The sequence below is a fragment of the Cyanistes caeruleus genome, chromosome Z, assembly GCF_971803275.1.
Source record: "Cyanistes caeruleus chromosome Z, bCyaCae1.hap1.1, whole genome shotgun sequence".
Classification (NCBI taxonomy): Eukaryota; Metazoa; Chordata; class Aves; order Passeriformes; family Paridae; genus Cyanistes; species Cyanistes caeruleus.
In genome coordinates this window covers 34176939-34198068 of record NC_141732.1, presented here as the reverse complement: position 1 = coordinate 34198068, position 21130 = coordinate 34176939, and the positions used below count along the sequence as shown (strand labels likewise).

Below are 21130 nucleotides of genomic sequence, written 5' to 3'. Positions count from 1 at the left end.
CCAGCCCCTGTAGCAGAATGAGAGGAGAGTTGGAGGCACAGAAGGTGAAGATCATGGGTTGAGATAAGAACAATTTATTGGAAACAAGAATGAGATAAGAAAACAAATAGTAACAGTGACTATACGATTGAGAGAGGTGAGCAGCTAATGTGCAATTGCTCACCACTATGTGGAGCCCAAAAATGCACGCCTGTCATGCTACCTTGTCTCCAAGCTCCTTCTCCTGTTTCTGGAAAATGATACAAAGTCATAGAATAACCTCTAGGTTTTAGTCTCCCAGGCTACTGCAGAAATTAATCCTGTCCTGGCCAGAACCAGGATGTAGGGTATCTCTCCCATTGAGCCTAGAACATCTGCATTCATTTTGATAATTCACTAGAAGATTTGGAAAGCAGAATTTAATATACAATCAGATGTTTGTCCCTAGTTCCCAGAGGAGAAGATCATGTAAACTGGAGGAAAAATAATTGTCAGGTAAAATTAATTTTAGGGTGAGAGCTGCCAGCTCCAAGTTGACCTTACATGATTGGAGAAGCAGCTACTTCAGAAATCTCTGCTGGCTGAACTTTCCTTCCACTGAAGTAGCTCTCCGGTGAGCCCAGCATTTCTCTAGCCAATGTTGCCTCAGGTGGCCTGAATGTTGTCCAGACTGCCACTGAGGTAACTTTGCAGTGGGTAAGAAGGCTCTTTATTGGGTAACTCAACGTAGTCTAAGTCTTCTGTGCTCTGGGTTCTGCACCCTGGGATCTGTGAATATTTTTCTAGCTCATTGCAGTCTGCCATTTCTGACAGCATGGCTATTGGTGTAAAAGCCTACACAGGCACTGAACAGTGCAGCCAAAGCACATATTGATGCTGCTGCAGCAACACGGTTATGGAGCCTGAGAAAAATCTGAGAGCAGCCACACCAGGCCTTGCTGCCACAGGCCTGGTGTGCTGCTTTCTGTACAGGAATAGTCTGTTACTGTGGTGGATCTGTGTATTTATAATAACGAGAACTGCAGTTCCAGAGTAACTTCTATGTCATGCATCTGTAGCTACTCTCTCCAGCATTGCACACTTTTCCTCAGTCCCAGCAACTTTCACTTTGCTAGATGTAAAAGTTCAATTCCCTTTTGAATCCCAAGTCACAGGGCACTAGTAAAACAAATGCTGTACCCAGCTAAAACTAGCACAGTTGGTGAAGGAATCTTTTTTTTTTTCCTAGATTGAAAAAAATAATAAAGGAAGCATTTTGGTCCTGTCTTCTGTTAATGTAGCAATCATCAGTGTTTACTGAATGTATGTATGACCAGTGTTAAAGATAGTCTTTTGCTGATTTTGAGTTTTGTGGTTGCTCCTGTTGCATACCTTCCACAGTTCTTAAGGCAATTTGTTATTCATCCTAAAGAGTATGTAGTTTTCAGTATTTTCATGAGCAGTCCAAGTCAGAACCTTTGTGATAGCTAAGCAACACGAGTAACCTGAGAACAGGTCATCAGTACTACTGCAAATAATGGTCTATGTCTTCCCTAAAGCCTGCGTGTGTATACAGGGTCGGAGCATGTGGGTTAGTACTGCTGTTTTCCTTTGCACTTATTCTCGTCCTCCACATGGGGGTAACAAAAGGAAGTAGGAAATGGGTTAAAACTATCGTCGTATCAGCATTTACACCGGTTGCGGAAAGCTTTGTTAGAGAAGTGTTTATACCTGATGAGCAACACAGAGCCTCATCTTGTTGAAATGAAGTGTCTGATGAGCCAGCTAATACAGTGGTTGAACAGATGGGGTCGCTACGAATGTGAAAGTAAGAAAAAGCTAGAGTAACAGGCAGCTCTGTGTGTGCTGTGAAAGGAGGGTGTTGTATGTTGAAGTCTTTTACTTGGGAAATTTTCAGACTTTGTGGTAATAAGTTATGTCAGAATGGTTCAGATTTTGTTCTTCCCTGATAAGCAAACCAGTCATGATATGTATTCTTGAAAGTGATAACAAACTTTGCAACAAGTGGTCACATTGAGGAAAAAAAGAAGCATTCGTTTTCTCTGTGTGTGATAATTGGTGACATCACTTTTAAATACCTTAACTAAGTTTGCAGTTGTGAAAAGCTTGACGGTAACAATTTTCTCTGAAGAATTCTGAACTCAATAAAAACTTGACTTGATTGAAAATTTAACTATCCCTAGAGAGAAAAAAAACCAAGTTGTTTTTCAGTGATTAACTAGAAACACGAAAAATCAGATGCATTTTTCTTAGCTGGAATATGCAATCACAGACAAATCAAAACACGACAGGGATTTTAGTTGGGAAATCTCTTGGATTTTGTCAAGTCAGCACAAAAGACTAATTTTTTCCCAAAAGTTTTTTTTTTCTTTTAGAGTTACAATACCATATAGAAATGCCTGTGTCCTCGTTACAGCTATAGTAAACTTAATTTCCCCTCAGTAGCCGTTCCAGTGCTGTGTTTTGGATTCAGAGTGAGAATGGTGTTGCTAACACACTGATGCTTTGGGTTTTGTTGAGTCATGCTAATCCTAAACCAAGGACTTCCTTTTTTCCCTGCTGCATGCTCTGCCAGGGAGGGGGTGGAGAGGGTGTGCAAACAAAACCAGGAGGGAGCATAGCTGGGACAGCTGACCTAAACAGATTGAAGGGCTGTTCCACACCATGGGACGTCATGCCCACTATAAACTGAGGGAGTTACCCACAAGGCCAGTCTAGGTCTGAGAATGGGGGTCTGGCATCAATCAGAGGTGGGAGAGCAATTGTCTTGTGCATTGCTAGTTCCTCCCTTTTTTATCATTATTACTATCATGTACCCTTTTTACAACATTTTACTTTATTTTCAGTTATTAAACTTTTCTTATAGCAACATACAAGTTTTACTTTGAGTCACTCCCCATTCCACTGGAGTGCAGGAAGAAAGAAGGGGGGGTATTAGTAAGTGGCTACGTGGTGCTTAACTTCCAGGTGGGCTTAAAACCATGACAGCCTGATATTCAGTATGGTGGTTATAGGTAAGACTTTTTTCCATATAAACAAGAAGCCTTGTTTTAATGGGCTTTCTACTTGTATTTCTCACTAATTCCAGGCATCCCCAAATAGTAGTCTTAATTTTCATATCGGAAATAAATGTTTAATGGCACATCTTTGTGCATTTTTCTATAGCTTTTTTTTTTTTTTTTTTTTTTTTTTGGTATCTTAAGGAGGAGAATCATGGGGTAAGAAATTGGCAAGCTAAATACAGTTGTTTAAAATCAGGTATTTGAAATTTGCGTTCTGGAAAAGTGTGGTGGGCATGTTATAGTTTGTTGATCTGCAGTCTAGCCTCATCTTGAGAAGATGATACATTTTGTAGCTGCGTGGTTAGTTTTTCAGACACACAGTTAAATATGAATTGCAAGAAGACTAATATATACTTTCTGTGTTAGATTGGAATTATTGGTGGAACTGGCCTGGATGATCCAGATATCTTAGAAGGAAGAACAGAAAAATATGTTGACACTCCTTATGGCAAGGTCTGTATAACCTTTTTATTTATTACTGAAACTTCTTGCCAATTGTCACGATGTTTGTATACTGTAAGAATTTTCAGACTGGTAAATGAATGTATAAAGGAGGTGCTGGCACAACTGATTTTAGTTGCTATGTATTGTGGGATTCTTGGTTTGTAAGAAAAGTAAGAATTATTGCAAAGATTATGTGCAAAGGAGACTATACATATTCTTATTTGTAGATTGGAAGACTTTAGAAACTGCTGAATTTACAGTCAAGGGATAAAACTTCTCTTTCAAATTTGTACTGGTGTGTGACCTGTATTATCTGTCAGATCGGTCCAGGAACCTTTCTGAATTGCAGAAAACTGTCCTCTGAGGTAAATGAGACACCATTTTCCCTGTGACTAATGGATTATGTTTTATGTGCCAATGTAAGGTCATGCTTATAGCCACATAATTTGAAAATTATTTAAAAAGGAAGCTCTGAAACTGTTTTTGTGACACTGTTACACCTGAACAATTCTTTACATTACATCTGTCCTTTTCCTCAGCAGAAGGGTGTGGTGGCTAGGGCTGTTTCTCTATACATAGCACTGGGTGTGTTTTGAAGGATAATTCCTGGCACAAAGCATTTAAAGGAAAAACAGGCAAGACAAAGGACAAGGGAGTTTATAGGCAGGAAATCAAGGGGTAGAGATGTTCTAGTTGTTACATGAAACTCATAGAAGAATTGGATCTCTGGTAATCGTGTTGTAGGACATGGGAGTCTGGGCGCTTTATAATTGTCCTTAGAATTATATTTTATGCAGGCTACCAGTATAGCGGGTATACATTTTAAAAAAATCAGGTAGCAAGTGCTACTTCTGGAAGCTTGCCAGAAAACTCAGTGATGTGGTGTCTTATTGAAAACTGAATACATGCCTTCACTTAAAAATGGTTTAAAAAGGAGAGTAAAGAGCAAGAGGAGTGTGTATCCATACCATTCAGGAAGGGGAAGAAGGCAAATATTAAAGGAAGTGAAAACACAATCAGATGAATGCATTTGACTATTCTATCGTCTTTCAAAATTAGTTAACAAATTGTAATAGAATGGAGGGAACTTACCTCCTTTGTTTTCTGTACTCTGGTTTCCAAAGTAGCCAGTTTTGGTCTGAAGGAGAATCCACTGGCTAAACCAAGCCAGTTGCCATTGCATTCCCACTTTCTTGAAATGTTCATCGCAGCATGGATGTGTTTGGGGACTGCTGACAAAGCAAAATTAATACTATGCTTGTAGCAGCTATTAACTGAAGCTTTCCTATCTAGGATGTATGGAACACTTCTTCCTCACAGGTTTCTGTTCAGATAGAACAGAATTCTGTTCAGGGCACGGTGCCAGCAGAGCATTTGTAAAGTCTGTTCTGTCACAGCAGTAAGATGCCAAAGGATTTGTAGGATGCAAATTCTGCAGGGCAGTAGGTGGCCTACAGTAGGGTTCAGTATTCCTGAGAAGAGTAGGAGTACTTTCAGTATAGCTCCTGCACAAAGGAGTGAAAAAATCTTCATTAGCCATGCACCTTTGATCAGTATGGAAGGCTTTTTTCAACTAATAAGAAGCTTATCTAGTGTAGCGTTCTGGGGCTGCAGGATCATGTCCAGGCAGGCTACAGCTACCAGCGACCCGCATGGGACTCCCAACGAGACGGGCTTCTGCTCAGGAAACCATTTATTCCACACGGGAACAGATCCAGAGACAGACAGCCCCGAACAGAGGCAGGGTGATGTGGGACAGAAGCAGGGTGGAGTTTAAGGTCGGGAACTAATAGGAACACAGCAAGGGAGAAACCCCAGGGGCTCAAACCCAACCAGAACTCACTGGGCTGCTGCCCCATGAGGGGTTTGGGGTGCAGCAAATCTTCCTGGGCTCACAGGGCCCTGAGGCAGAGGAATGGAATCCACTCTTCCTGGGCTTTAAAGCCACTCCTCTCACTTTAACAGTGCTTATCTGAAACTAAATCTTTGCCTCCCTGGGCGGAGGGCACCTCACAATCTATTATCTTCTTTTTTTCTGTGTTCTTCACCGAATGCATAAATAACTAGCAAAAAATTAATATTGGTGCCTGTTGTGGTTTGTGAGAGACCTTGATCAATGGACTGCCGCCCGAGCCTGCATATTATGCATTGAGCATAGGCTGAACTTAAAAAAAAAAGAGCTCGTGAATATTTTTTTCTTTGTGTAAGGGGGACAAGAATACAACCGAGACACCGTGGTAAGAATCCAAGCATGAATTCGAGATAATGTCCTGAGTTTAACTGGGACTACTAAGCTGACCTGAATGTAGTCAGGCCTTTTTCTTTTTACTTATAATGGCCTGTCTCTCCTCTCTCCCTGTAGAAATGAATTTCTGATAATCAGGCCATTGACCTGATCAGTGTCTTACGTAGATCTCCTGGAATCACATTTACTTCAGGGACTGAAGGCAATTTCGGTTCAGCAGCTGAGGGGTCACCCTTAGTGTCAGAGGCGCAGAGCTTAGTCCACAAGTTACAGTTGCACCAAGTGCAATGGATTTTGACTGAAGCAGAAGCAAGCCTCAAATTCAATTTGTATTATTAGGTGGATCAGTATTCACTTTGCTGCTGAGACTCTTTAGTATTCAGGAAGGAGGTATTACACAACCTACCTTTCATTTTAGAACTGCATAGCTGAATGCAAGTGGGCAATTTTATTTTTATTTAAGTGTGCCTGAAAAAAATTAGAAGTTTATGGTTTGTTACTATTTTTTCCTAAAGGTATATTCTGTTCTTGGTTATTACTGGAATAAAACCAAATTGGGACGTTTCTGCCATAAAGATACTTTTTATCTTTAGATAAAAGAGCTGTGATATCAGTAAAGAGATAAACTGCCTGAAATTTTAAGAGGTAGAGGACTTAATTTAAATAAACTTCAAACATTTGTGATATTTTATTTCCTGAGAGAAACTCAGATGAAACATCAATCTATTTAGTTAGGCAAAACTAGGAAGAATGAAAATGAATTAATGTCTGAAGGAAATTGCAAGGCATAGTTACTAGAATGTATGTTCATTTCCTTCTGTGATGTAAAAATGCAAAGCATACAATTCCACTTATCTGGGTTGGTAATAAATAATAAGTAACAAGTGATATTTACTTATCACTTTACTTATATTTATTTATAATTAATCCTTATAATTAATTCTTAACTTTCTAGGCAAAGAAACTTGTGCCAAAAGATTTTTAACTGAAAATCTTGCTGGAGTAGATATTCCTTGGCACCTTTGACATTTGACAGCAGCAAAATAGATTTTTCTTTAATGAAAAATGCTGTTTTATTTTAAAGGATTAATAATAGCTTACATTTTCTTCATACAGAATCCTTGAATTGTCTTCTGCTTTGGCCTCTTGAATACTTAGAATCATTTAACTACAAAATTTAGCATTTGGGAATGTGGGAAATATGGAAAAGTTTAAGGGAAACTATTTTGACAATTTTTTGCTGTTCTGTGTGTTGACATTGGTCCTCCTATGATCTATCAAATTACATTAGTAATAGTGAAATGCAGAACAGTTTTTTTAAAAACTAAGTAAGCCTACAGCTCCTAATATTCCAGCCATCTTTTCTCCTTTATCTTCTTCCACCATTTGTAATACATCAAAAATTTGGCATTCTCTGGAAAATATTCCAAAACCTTTTGAGATTCTATCTTCAGATATGGAATATATTAGTCTCCTACAGGATAATAGATCCAAGCAATTTTATCTTCATCACTGAATTTTGAAGCTCCTAAAAAGCTTTGTTCAGAATATATTTACAGTTAGATTCCCTTCCTTTCTGTGTGACAGATCTTGGTTCTGAATCACCATCCTTGGTGGGAAAGAGATCTTCCCACTCTAGAAAATTGTTCTAGGGGCTCCCTGTCTTTTTTTGGTTATAAATATATCTGGCAAACAAAGCAGGAGGTAGATCCACCTTTCAACTGAGCATTTTTTTCTTGTATCAGGAAAACCTGGCCATGTGACATAATACCTAAGCTCCTCTTCTGCCTCCCCAAAACAATGTACATTGTTTAGTTCTTAAAATAGGTCACGCGTAGTATGGAAGCTTGCAGAACTTCTGAAATACTTTTTCTTCACAAGTGTTCCGTGTTCATTCTTCTTTCTCTTCCAACTAGCCTTTAAGATGAGACCAAGGGAAAAATGAATTCTGTAGACACCACATGAACATACATTTATATTATAACAAAAGGGGATTTATTCTGATTGTTTGTCATTGTAATAATTTGGGGTTAATTACTCAGGGTTCTTTCTTTTCAGTTTTGCAACAGTGAGTAATATATATCTGATTTCTATTTTGTTAAAAGAGGATAGTAGTAAAATAGATTTAAGAACTTTTAATGTTTGAGGACTTTTTATTGGACCTTTTATTAAATCCCCCTTTAAAAATACAGCATTAGAGCTTTGATTTCAAATTGTTCCATTGAAAGTTTTTATTGTTTTATTATCATGCCTGGCTATTATTGAGATAATAGTAGAGAGGCACAGCACTTGGAAATAACTTGTGGGAGAAAGCAGGCAGAATGAAAGTATACACTAGCTATGTTACATGGTTAATACATAGTTAGAAATGTCTGTTTCTATAACTTTATGCACATATCAATAGTTGGTCCATTCTTATTAAGTCTCTTTATCAGCAACCTGGATGAAGGGATAGAATGAACCCTAAGCCAGTTTGCAGATGACACAAAAGTGGGGGCAGTGGCTGACACACCTGAAGGCTTTGCTGCCACTCAGAGGGACCTTAGTCTGGAGAACTGGGCATAGAGAAATCTGATGGAGTTTAACAATGGCAAGTTTAGAGTCCTGCACCTGGGACAAGTACCAGCACAGGCTGGGGTGACCTGCTGGAAAGCAGCTCTGCAGAGAAGAACCTGGGGTGGTAGATGATATGTTCACCCTTGCAGTCAGGAGGGCCAGTGCTGTCCCAGGGTTCCTAGAGTGTGGCCAGCAGGTCAAGGAGTGTGATTTCTCCTCTACCTGGCCCTGGTGAGCCACATCTGGAGTGCTGTGTTGAATTCTGGACTCCTCAGTACAAGAAAGACAAGGAGCTACTGGAAAGGGTCTGGCAGAGCCATAGAGGTGATTCAGAGTCTGGAATGTCTATCTTGTGGGGAAAGACTGTGGCAGCTGGGCTTTCTTTGTCCAGAAAAGGGAAAACTGAGAGGAGATCTTGTCAATATATATATAAATATTTCAAAGGTGGGTGCCCAGTGGATGAAACCAGACTCTTTTCAGTGATGCTCAACAACAGGATAAGCAGTAATGGCCATAAACTAAAACACAATACGAGGAAGAATTCCTTTATTTACACTGAGGGTGGCAAAGCACTGGAACAGGCTGCCGAATGAGATCATGGAGCCTCTTTTGCTAGAGACAGTCAAACCCCACCTGGATGTTCCTGTGTAACCTGTTCTATGCAAGCCTGCCTTGGGAGGAAGGCTGGACTAGCACATCTCCACAGGTCTTTCCAACCCTAACAATTCTGTGATTGTATGATCTTTATTTAATGTCTTTTAATGAACTGTGATGTAGTTTCTGCAGTTCTTCTGTTAAACTGTCCATTCACCACTTAGCAGTGCTCTCTTTGTTCCAAGTATTTATTTTTCTCTTCCATTTTTCTAGAAATCATGTGCCAAAAAGATATTCAGTATATCACCTGGAAAATATGCAGAATGCATTTAATGAAAATTAGTGCGAAGGGGTCAGGTGTCTTGCCCCCAGACAGTGCTCTGATATGAGCAGGTAGGAAAGGAAACTTGGGCTGCAGCAACTAGATTTTGAAGCCTGTGAATTTCAAAGGTGTTATATTCTTTCTGCATCATCAATGTATGCCAGAATTCAGTGGAGTTCTGTGGTGGGAATGAATATAAAACTACCCCAAGGCTTTTGAAAATGGATATAAACTTAAAACTACCTTTTGCAATTAACTTGAATCTGTTACTTATAAAGCAAAGAGCCCTGTCTTCAACTTACTGACCTTTTTGATGGGAGGCAAGAGCTTTTGCTAGAAATCCTCTTTAATTTTTAAGAGTATTTTTGTATTTTTTAAGTAATCTTTTGGGGACTTAAGTGCCCGATTTTAATAAGTGCTTATTACTTAACACAGCAAATATGTGTAAACAAAACAAAATTCCAGATGCTAACTTCAGTGAATGTTCTTTGTTATGGAATGCTGGAATTGCAAGTTTCCTTGGCCACTAGACAGCAAGGCCCTGTGTGAAATTTCACTCTTAAAGCCATGTTTGTTTGAGAAGAGTATATGTAAGGTAAAGATTAAACACTTAAATATCAATGGTTTAATATTAAATGGAGACTTCAAAAAAAAATAATAATAACTACAGTTCTAAACATAAATTTTCTGGAATGTTCCCTTTTTTAAAAAAGAAGTAGTAAATGTCTGCCAGAATTTAAATATAGGTGATTGAATAAGTTATGGTGCTTTGGAGAGCTTTCACAAGAATAATTACCAAAAAGATCTGTGCAATAGGAAGTAGAAGGTGATGTTTTTATTAGAAATGGGTATCTTTAACATGGGATTCTCATATCTCTTCATTTCAATCTCTGCTAATTTTCAAGAGTATAATAAAATCAACTGTAAAATCATAATCATATAATAAATAATAATATAATACTATAATAAAATAATAATACAATTAGTATCTAATAATATAATATATATGTTACAACATAATAGTATAATAAAATCAGCCGTAAAACTAAATGGAAATTGAAGTCTTGCATCTAGCATTATAATTTTATTTGTTTTCTATCAAGTAACTGGCAACAGAACATTTCTAAACGCAAATACGAAGTCAAGACACTTGCAGACTTGTGATCAGCGAATAAACCATGATTTTATTAGTAGCTGTTTTAACAAAAAGGAAAGCTATGACACAGTATATTACAGGTCCCTGAAGGCCAGGAGCAGAACACAGCCCACAGATCAGTTAATTTATTGTAATGGTGATTGATGACTTGAAGGCTGCCTCTCATGGGCAGGATGATCCATCTCTGTGGCAAGGTACATGTTCCAGCTGGACAGGTAAAATCAGAATGGTTTGTTGCCCTGGCTGGTGAATAGTCAGGAAGATTGTATTTTCTTTTTGTGTAGCTCTAAGAGGTGTAACTGGGCTGAGCAAACACAACACTGCTTGTGCCACTTATGAACCAGAATTTGTCTGCTATATCACATTTCATTTCCCAAAAGCAGGACTCCCAGCAGCAGGGAAGAGTGAGTTTTTCAGGAAGCCGGGGGTGAATGAGGGATGGGTTGAAAGAATCACGCCTTCACACCCTGTTGTGAGCCCAGGCTAGAAAGAGGATAGAGAAGAGAATTGCAAGTGTTATGGAAAAGCACAGATTAAATGTTCTTTATGTTGGAAGTGGGCTTTAGTAGAGAATGGCACCTATTTAGCAAAAATAAACTGAAGTTTACAAGAAAGAGTGAGTCATGCTAACCAATTTGATGGTAGCATGTGCATGCTACTATTTTTTGTGTTTGAAATGTTCTTTTAATATATTAGAAAGTATCATGGTTTCAAACCCCAAGTAAAGAGTTGCAATGTTAATGTTAGTATGAACAGAGAAAATTTGTGGTAATCCTTCCTGTCTCAAGTCTGATCTTCCTGTTCCAGGCTGTTCTGCTTATCTGCCATATCAAATTACAGAGCAGAGCTCAAGAAAATGTGAGAGTACAATGGTAACTAGTATTTTGTTCCATAACTGTTGCACTTATTTTTAGGTAGTAGTAAATGTTTGTAATGTGATTGTGAGATGGTAACTCATTCTTATATGCTTGTTTGCAGCCATCGGATGCTTTGATTTTGGGAAAGATCAAAAATGTGGACTGTGTGCTCTTAGCAAGGTAAATGAGCATTTTCAGGGGGTTTGTGTTAAGCTTCTTAAAGTTTTCTCTGAATTTTTTCTCTTTTCATTAGGTGAACTGAATTTCTTCTCTGACATCATCTTGCTCTGTGTGGTTGCTAACAAAGTCCAGCACAAGTCTGGGTTTTTTCATAAGCAAATTTGATGCTGCAAGGACTGAGAGTATTAAAAATGCTGTCTAGCTTAGATAAAAAAAATTCAGTGGGAGATAAACCCCTAGTAAGAATGGCAGCCTTCAAGGCCACCTGCTCTGATGTTAGGTAGGTGATGCTTATAACCTTTCTAATGAATTCATCTGCTCACTATATTTGCAGATTTCCTTTGTGAATTAGAGAAAATGTCTGCTTCCAGATTAACTGTGTCTCTGATTCCACTGTAAACTCCTCCAAATTATTGAGTCCTCTTTCTGTTAAAATTAAATGCTTTGGGGCTGCATACCCTGCAGTTCTGCCTGCCTGTGCCATTTTTATGACTATACTTGAAGAGACTCTGGAAGCAGGATCTGCAGATGAATGTGTGGAAATTACACGCTGGTGTAACCATGGATGTCTAAGACCAACATGGTACTGGATTAAATGTAAGAATACATACACAGTTTGTGGCATCTGGGCAGAATGGACAGAGCAGGTGCTGATGACAGGGTCTATCAGCAGGCCAAGTCAAGGTAATTAGTCAAGCACAGTATCCATCCAGGGAATCCAGGCAGGAACCATAGGAGGTGAGAGATAAGGCTGTAGCATATGTCTAAAGCCCAGCCCACTCTGGAGACAAACTACAGCATAGGTCTGAAGGCTGTGGGGAGATCGGGCTGGGGACTGGCACACTGTGACATAGCTCAGGCCAGGAGTAAAGACTGGGTTCTGAGCTTGGAGGTGGGAGCACTCAGGCTCACAAGCATCAGGAGTTTCTGTGGAGGCCCAGGGTGAGACTGGCTAGGGCACTTAGGACCCAGTGGTGCACTCGGGGCCCCAATTCTTTTCATTCCAGTGTTTTTCCATTAAAGCTGCTTACTGCTAACCATCTCTGCAACTACACTTCTGTCTGTGGTTTTGCTTTTCTTATCTTTCATGGATTTTGTTTATATATTTCATTACACCTAGACAACGTTTTTCTCATTTTCTCAAATGAGCTGCTAAGTCCAGTTCTCATAGCTGTACTGTTTCAAACTAGACCTTGGACCAGAGATGTCTGAAAAACTTGGTTGTGGTCTACTTTCTCCCTGGGGTTTATGACCGTTCATATAGAAACCTTGTGAGTTCACTTTTAGGGCTAAGGTACCTGCAAATTTTTCTTGGTGTTTTGGCTTCTGAAGCATATTGGAAAAAAAAAGGCATGTATATTCTATAAGAAGATTATGACAACAACTGCAATAAAGCAATAAATCTGTGTGATTAGTAGATTATCAGAAATGCTAATGACAACATGGGAATCCTGACTGTCATGTTGCCTGCAGTTCCTGAATGATCAAATTCTTAGGGCTTTTTTGGCTCTGAAAAAAATAATTTGAGAAAGTAAGTCCCTTCTTTTCTCTTACATGACTGAAATGATTTTCTAATGTGTTTAATCATGTAAATGATGTGCTTCTGTAGCAGAGATAGCACAAAAGCTCATGCTTATAAGAGCAAGTATTTCCTGTCTTCGTGAAAAAGAATACTACAGCAGTGTGAAATCATTCTTTTAATTTATGAAAGCTGTCAGATCACTTAAAGAACAATGAGAAAAATGTGATGATTCTATTTTTCTTTGGAAAGATGACAGATTAGAATACAACGTTCTGTGATGTGCTGCTTGTTGTGTGGGAGAATACAAGCAGTGCTTCTGGGCAGATTCTCCTTTCTTCAGCAGAAAATTCATGGAGGTGTATATAAATCTTAAGAACCTCCTGTAGTGTATGGAAAAGGGGTATGGAACTGACTTCGAGGATTCAGAGAAAAATGCTTATTTTAATCTCAGAGCTGCTGAAGTGTATTTGAATTGTATTTTTAAGATTCTTTTCATTACAGTCTTGAACTTAAAATTTTGCATTTAAAAAGAAAATTACACCACTGCTTCTTAAATTGAATTCCAAGAGAAATTCAATATATTTAGGAAAACAAAATATACCAGAAGTAGCTGAAATAGTCAGTTCCACTTCCAATATTTTTATGGGAAATAAGTTTCTTGAAATTCTCCTTATTGGGAGAAGAAAGGCAACTTCAGTCTGATTTATTTTACTGTCTTGCTTCATGTATCTTTGCAGACATGGAAGGCATCATACAATTATGCCATCAAACGTCAATTACCGTGCCAATATCTGGGCATTAAAAGAAGAAAATTGTTCTCATGTATTAGTGACTACTGCCTGTGGTTCATTACGAGAGGAAATACAACCTGGTGATCTTGTCATAATTGACCAGTTTATTGACAGGTGAGTAAGAAGGAGAAAAATTAGGACAAATGGGGTTAAACCATATAATAACATGTTCATGTTAAATTAAGTTCTTGTAAAATAAAACGATACCCTCGGTTCTTCTGTCAAAAAGTGAGATTTGTACAAGAAAATATGATAGGAAATGGGAATGTGATTGTAAGAAGTTCCATTCTAACAGACACAGAAGCACCAGGCTTTGAAGAATGGCCATGAATGAGCTAAAGTATAGCTCTGTGGGAAGACTGTTCAGAAGTAAAAAATCTTCTATTGTCAGATGTGGGATAGAAACATGAATAAGAGCACAGGCTGTTCCAAGATTTATGAAGAGTCTGAAATGAAATGTACAAGAAAACATAGTAGGAATCATCTAGGAAAATATATGTTATAATAATGAGGTCTTGCACAACAAAGATAAATGCAACACAGTAGCAAAAGAGAGGAGGTTGTTTTAAAACAAGAATAGATGCTTGCATATCTGATTTGTTAAGAATCATAAGGAAGTAAATTTGTTTCCAAAGTCTGTACGTCAGTCGGTCCTATCCTCCTTGACTATCTGACTAAAAAAATTCAAGCAATGCTGGGGACAAAATAAAGCTACATTTAAAGATCACCAGCAACACCAATAGTTCAAAGATCTGGTTGCACATTTTAAAGGTAAATTTACATTTAATACTTGGAGGTGTATTATATCTTGAAGTCTTATTTGGGTATTCCACCTAATTAGAAGTATTTAAAATGGCTTATGCAGCTTCTTAGGGCATTTGTGGTGCTGCTGGTAATATTTCATTGCCAACGGAACGTGTAGACCTAGATTTGTTACCTGCACTGCAATGCTATTCAAATTTTGACATACTGACTTTTTTTTTTTCCATGTGTTTTTCTTATAAGAGTAGGTTTTAGATACAGCACGTCTAAATTACTAAGTACCCTGCAAGTGCAAGCCCCATATAAAATGCTTCCTGTTAAACTGGAGTTGATTTATGGGTGAATATCAGCTATATTGCTGACAGTGCTATTTTTTTTTTTTTGGTATTGATACTGATTTATGTAGGAAAGATATTAAACAGACTTGAGGACACAGTTTGGATGATTGTGAGTCAAGCACCAGTTATTTAGACTGCATTATCACCTGGCAGACTCCTGGGTAAGTGAAGGGAGCCTCTGTTTACCATTGGTGAGCCATACCTGGAGTACTGTATCCTGTTCTGGGCTGCACAGTGCAACTTGGACATGGACATACTAGAGAGAGCCCAGCAGTGGACTACGAATATGCTAAAGGACTGGAACATCTCTCCCAAGAGGAGAGGCTCAGACAGTGGGACTGTTCAGCCTGGAGAAGACTAGACTCAAGGGTAATATCACTAATCACTAATAGAAATACCTGAAGGGAGGGCATGTAGAAGAAGCCGGGCTCTGTCCAGCAGCGCTCAGGGTTGGAGATAGTAGGAACAGACTGAAACACAGGAGGTTTCCTCTGGGCATCAGTGAACACTTTTTACTGAAGGTTTCTGAGTACTGACACAGGTTGCTCAGAGAGGCGGCAGAATCTCCATCTTTGAAGATACTCAAAGCCATCTGGTTATGGACCTGGATAGCCCATTTTAGGTAGACCTCCATGTGACCTTGAGAGGCCACTTCTACTCTCAGCTGTTCTGTGATCTATGTTTTCATTTAGAGTTTATTCAGATGGTCACCAGTTGTAATGGTGTAACCTATTTATGAGCAATGTGTTGTTTGGGCATGCAAGTTTTCATTTTGATGTAGGCAAGTGGAAACTTGTTGTGACTTGTTTAATGGCACCAGGAAATCAAAAAGCTTCTCAGAAAAGCATATGAAAAAGTTTCACTGTGGAAAATTGTATGTAATATGAATTTTAAAATAATCTCAAACTTGCAGTTTAATTCAGCAAACTGATATATTGTAATAGTCTGTCTCTTGACAGCTGAATTCCTGTGTCATCTTTTTCTCATTATGTTCTATGCCAGGGAGTGTTAGACTGCCGGGTCTTTGGAGACAGAGTCTGCATTTAGCCCTTCACAGCAGTCTAAGAGTGATTGTATTATATAAGTCATTATGCCAACAATGCTACTAGGTAGGAAGGTATTTTCATGGGACAGAATATTTTAGTTCTCCACCAAAGATCAGGGTCATGCAAACAGTGTTAATAGTCTTGGAAAGAGGGTACTGGTTAAATTTGCAAAAACAGTCAATTATTTTTCTTGAAAGGTATTCTGGATTCTATATAGTGGTTGACCCGTGCCAGACAGTACATAGGAAAGAAGTTGTGGTCTAGATGGCAAGGATTTACTCAGGCCACAATTAAAATCAATGACTTCTGGTGTCCAGGTACCTTTTAGTATCTGGGTTCTATCTGTATATATTCTCCATACGGAGAATTCCTGTTCTCAGTTCTCCTTACAGGTGTGAAGCAAAAAGAAGGAATAGTGAATAGGAGTGGAAGAAGAGCTAGAACTGAGCAGAAAACTGTGGGCAGCTACTGTAATTTGTTCTCCTTCAGCATACACACTGTGAAATTAATGGTGGGATTCCAACATAAGGAGTTGTGTAGGACTTCTGCCTAGCACGGGATTGACTTACAGTATGAAACACTGAATAGGTGTAATTAGAACTACATAAGATTTCAAAATTTTTGAGAGCCTAATTCTGCAAGTCATTACCACGGCTAGTCTTTGATTCCGTATGTAGTCTCTGCTTTCTTTATGCTTATTATTTTGTGTATTTAAACAATAAAATATACATTTTATTAAATAAATAACAAAAATACATGTATTGTGTTCTCCTTGCTACCAAATCCAAAAGTAGCCACTTGCTACTCTAGGCTGCAAAAGCTGTTCTCTTCTTTAAAAAGGTACTTCAAAAACATAGGATATTTTTTTTCTGCCTTTGACTCCTGTTAGTAAATTGTAGTACTGTTAATCAGTTGAATACATGAGACTAATTGGGGGCTTTTGAATACTTTTTGTTTGGTTTGCTGCTGATATTTGCTAGGAAGAGAAGAAAAGACTGTAACTATGTTACTTGAATGACTGAGCTCATCTTGGGAGGTGCAGAAAATAATGTTACTCGCCTGTAACAGTTGTGTGTTTAATTGTTTCTGTTCTGTGTCACAACTACAATTGCTGCAGTTATTATTACTGCCTGTAAATTTTTTTGTATCATTTTCTTTCAGTGTCCCTGAAGATGCAGAGCATACTGAGACTGCTTTTTGTATGCTTATGCCAGTCTGAATTTACATTTTGTTCTTTAATTACCAATATTTTGATAATTCAACACTACTGGAAGAAGGAGGAAGGTGATGATGGAAGTGGTAGAGAACTGTTTGTCACAGATGGAAATGACTGGTTTGTTCATTTATTGAGCTGTATTTTACTTCCTAGAATCAGTAATAGTCAGAATTGCCAGAAAATCTAATGTTACTGTCATAAAACCAAAATGAAGGGGCAAAAGCCAACTTCTTGTCAGAATAAAAGTGTGGCTGTTGCTGCAGATACAGGGGTTTAGTGGGGTTTAATTTCCAGGTGGGTTTAAACTACAATAGATGTAGAAGATAAATTATCTAATGTCATCCATTGATCGAAGCAGTTACAGGTGTTACTGTTGTTACTTAGTGTCATGCAGTTTGTATGAGTGGTGCTAAATGTAGTAGGATTTCTTTATGAGGCCATGTAGTGATGTGGTCACTCTCTTCAGAGAACACAGGATATCCGAAAGTCAGATATTAATATTTATGCATATTAGATCTTTCCTTGGGCTTTTCTGATTGAAAGTGCCTAACAACGTCTGAAGTACCTTAATGCAGGAAATGGATTGTGACTTTTACCATTTCCTCCAACTCTAAATAATTCATTAGCAGACAAAATAGAAAAGTGTGAAAAATAGCATATATGCTATTTGCAGCATTTCAGTATCCCATAAAAGATAATTGATTTTAGTGTTTCAACTGATTTTTTACAGCTCCATCCCATTTTCCAGATGGTTTTAATTTGTCCATCTCTATCCTATTTTATAATCACATTCTTAAGGCTACTCTATTGATGCATTTTTTTGTCCAAAACTACTCTTAACATGCAAGTTGTATTTAAAAACCTTGTTTAAATATTTCCTAGTGACTTTATTTGGGAGCTGTTATAAAAAGTATTACCAACAGATACTTTGTATTTCAACTGTGGATTGAATTTGGCTGTTGTCTTTATTTTCTCCTGTAAAGGACAATATGTGACACACTGTAGGGAAGCAGGGAGTGTCTGAGAACATTGTTCCAGAGGATTTGCGCCATCCAATTGGGTAGATTTGCTTGAGGCAGTGCATTTGAGGGTAAAGTGGTAGTGGGTAGCAGATACATGGGTTCCAAAATGGCATTCTGGATGGTAATTCCAGCATGTTTGATCATTTCCATCCATTGAAAGAAGAGAAAAAAAAGTGTTCTTCTACTTGGAAGCTGCTACTGCATGTGTGTGTGATCTTTCTAAGAACATGAAGACATCCTGTTCCAAGGTTTTTCTGGTTGAATTCACACTTCCTTCATGCTGGAAGCTGTTCCTATAAATTCCCATCCTTTCAATATAAGAATGCAGTAATATGAGCAGCCTTGTGGTAATTGAGATTTTATTCCTTCATTTTCTTAAAGCTTACATTTTTTTCCAGAGGTTACATGCCTGACTGTTAAATTAGGGATTGTTTTGCAGTAGAATCGCATCACAATAGGGCTGTTTGTGTTATTTAGGAACAAATCAGCATTTCACTGTCTTGGTTAACGAAAGGTTTTCATAATGAATTGACAATGCACTAGTGGAGTAACAATTTTATACTCATCAGCTCAATTCTCAAAGGTTTGTACAGAGAACGAACAAGATTACAGGTGGTCGCTAATATCATACTGATTTTTTCTTCCTCTCCCAGGGATGCTGTGTTTTTTGATTTGTATCAATTTATTGCTTTATTTTTCTGTTTTCTCTAAGCAAATTTTCTGCTTTTCTAGGACAACTAAAAGACATTGTACTTTATATGATGGGCAGCATTCCACTCTCTCAGGAGTATGTCATATTCCAATGGCTGAACCGTTCTGCACTAAAACCAGAGAGGTTAGTGAATTCTGTAATAGCATTAAGAAATGTTGTTTTTATGGCACTTATTTGTGATATATTAGTCTAATTGTGCAGTCTTAGAGTACAGAGGCAATATGCACCTCTTTATCCTGTTTCTCAGATACATCATGGTATTAAGGATGAATGTAACATTTGGAAGGCATGGTAAATAAAAGAACTTGTGTCTGTCTTCCTAAAGGAGGTATGCAGAAGAAATCAGTTGGCAATATAGATTTTCTCAGAGTCATAGTAACAGGACAGAAGATCCTTATTTATTGAGTAACCAGCCAAAAAAACAACAAAGTGAACAAAGCAGTTAGAATTAGAAATTAGTTAAGTATTTTTCTGAATAAAGCTGCACCTATGGTAGAGGTGCATTAAATATGTCACCTTAGTGTATTCCTAGAGTTGAGGAAAAAGGAAGGTGAAGATTGAGCTGCATATTTTGTGGTGGTGTGGAATGCTCTGATCAGTAGTAGCTGCAAGCACATTCTTCAGAGGAGCAGGAGCACTTACAGGATCAGTCATACTCATCTAAGAGACCTGCTCTCTGCAATCAAGACCAAGCTGAGTTGTGAAGCAGGTGGCACAATCTATACCCAGAGCATGTACAAACATTTGGACTACTGAGCTATTCTGCTTTTGTCACCAATTCGCTTCAGTGTCATTATGTGCTGTTTTTGTTAATTTGCCACACTGTGGTTTAGAGACATCCACACTAGGAACCAAGGTGTTGTACAATGAGCTGAAGATACTTTAGGTCTCATGAAGAAACAAACTACTGCATATTATACATGTGCATGCTTTTGCCTTTCTGTCATTGAACAGTAAATTATGCAAAATACTTTCCATTTTTCTTGCTAAAAGAGCCTAGCCACATGCTCTTACCAAAGATTAGTTGTCATTTAGTTTCTTTCTACTGTGAGCATGACATCATGTCACAGCAGATGCAAGGAGTTTATTAAGGATTAAAAAGTGTTATTATTTTGGTGATTGGATGTCCTTCACATTGTCATTTGTTTAAAAAAGTAAGTAATCATACATAAGACATTTCCTGAGACTTCAGGAAACATATGCCAAGACTAGTTTTCTTTCAGTTGATAGTTAGAGATGTTATTTGGGTTTTACATTTTTTGAAAAGCCAGCAGAGAAATGTGCCTTTTCAAGCAGAGAAAAAACATTTAGGTACTTCCCAGTCTCACATGTGATCATTATCTGATTAGCCTGTGCATTCTAATCAGCCTAAGAAATATTTTAGAGAACATGTGGATTTTGAGCTGTGTGTGAGATTGAGAAGGTGTATATTCACTTTATTTGAAAATACCAGATAAAAGTGATTTATATTTTTTCCTGAAACCATGTCTGAAAATTGTTGGGTTAATTTCAGCCCAGTTTATCCCAACTCAGAGGAATTTCATAAATAAATCCAATAATAATAAAAAAGCCAAAATCATGAATGTAAAATATTTAAGGAATTTTGCATCAAACATCTGAAACCTTCATACCATATTGCATTTGTGCAAATACATTAAAATGATCTGTTTAGTTGGTTTATGCATGGTAAATTAAATGAAAATCTAAATGGAGTTCAGAAGTTCTGAATAATATAGGGTATTTTGGGTATTGCTACTTCTAGAAACTGTGGCTCAACACAACATCTTACAGTTTACTGCTTTACAGCAGTAAAGCTGGAATTTTGTGACGAGTTTCAGAAAGGTACTGCTCAACTGTGGTTATGTCGTATCAGTTGGTCTGTTGATTTATTAACAGTGTAATTAACTGGCATTCAGTTAAATATATATTCAGCATCAATAGCATCAATAAATCAAAATATTAGGTGTGATTAATATTAGATCAACTTACAGCACAGAATTAATCATAGGATTTTAAGGGGTTGAAGGACCTTAAAGATTATCTAGTCCTAGCTTCCACTGCCATGTGGTGGAGTATCTTCTGGTAGAACATGTCGTTCAAGGCCTTATCAACCATGCCTTGAACACTCCCAGTGTTGCAGCATCCACAACTCCTTTGGCAGCCTGTCCCACTGTCTCACCACCCTAAATTAAAAATTTTCTTCCTAATATCCTAAATTTCCCTTCTTTCTATTTGAGGCTGTTATTCCTTGTCTTATCACTATAGTTCCTGACAGAGAGTCCCTCTCCACCTTCCCTGTAGAACCCTTCAGATATTGGAAGGTTGC

At 38.0% G+C, this 21130-nt stretch overlaps 1 protein-coding gene across 1 annotated transcript in view; it reads left to right on the top strand.

The window, feature by feature from the left end:
• Window positions 1–21130, top strand: part of MTAP (methylthioadenosine phosphorylase) — a 33899-nt gene that overhangs the window by 2089 nt on the left and 10680 nt on the right. The window contains exons 2-5 of the mRNA XM_086867181.1: window positions 3408–3494; window positions 11337–11395; window positions 13655–13822; window positions 18825–18927. Of these exons, the coding sequence (XP_086723307.1) occupies window positions 3408–3494; window positions 11337–11395; window positions 13655–13822; window positions 18825–18927 (417 nt within the window). The remainder of the gene's footprint in view (window positions 1–3407; window positions 3495–11336; window positions 11396–13654; window positions 13823–18824; window positions 18928–21130) is intronic.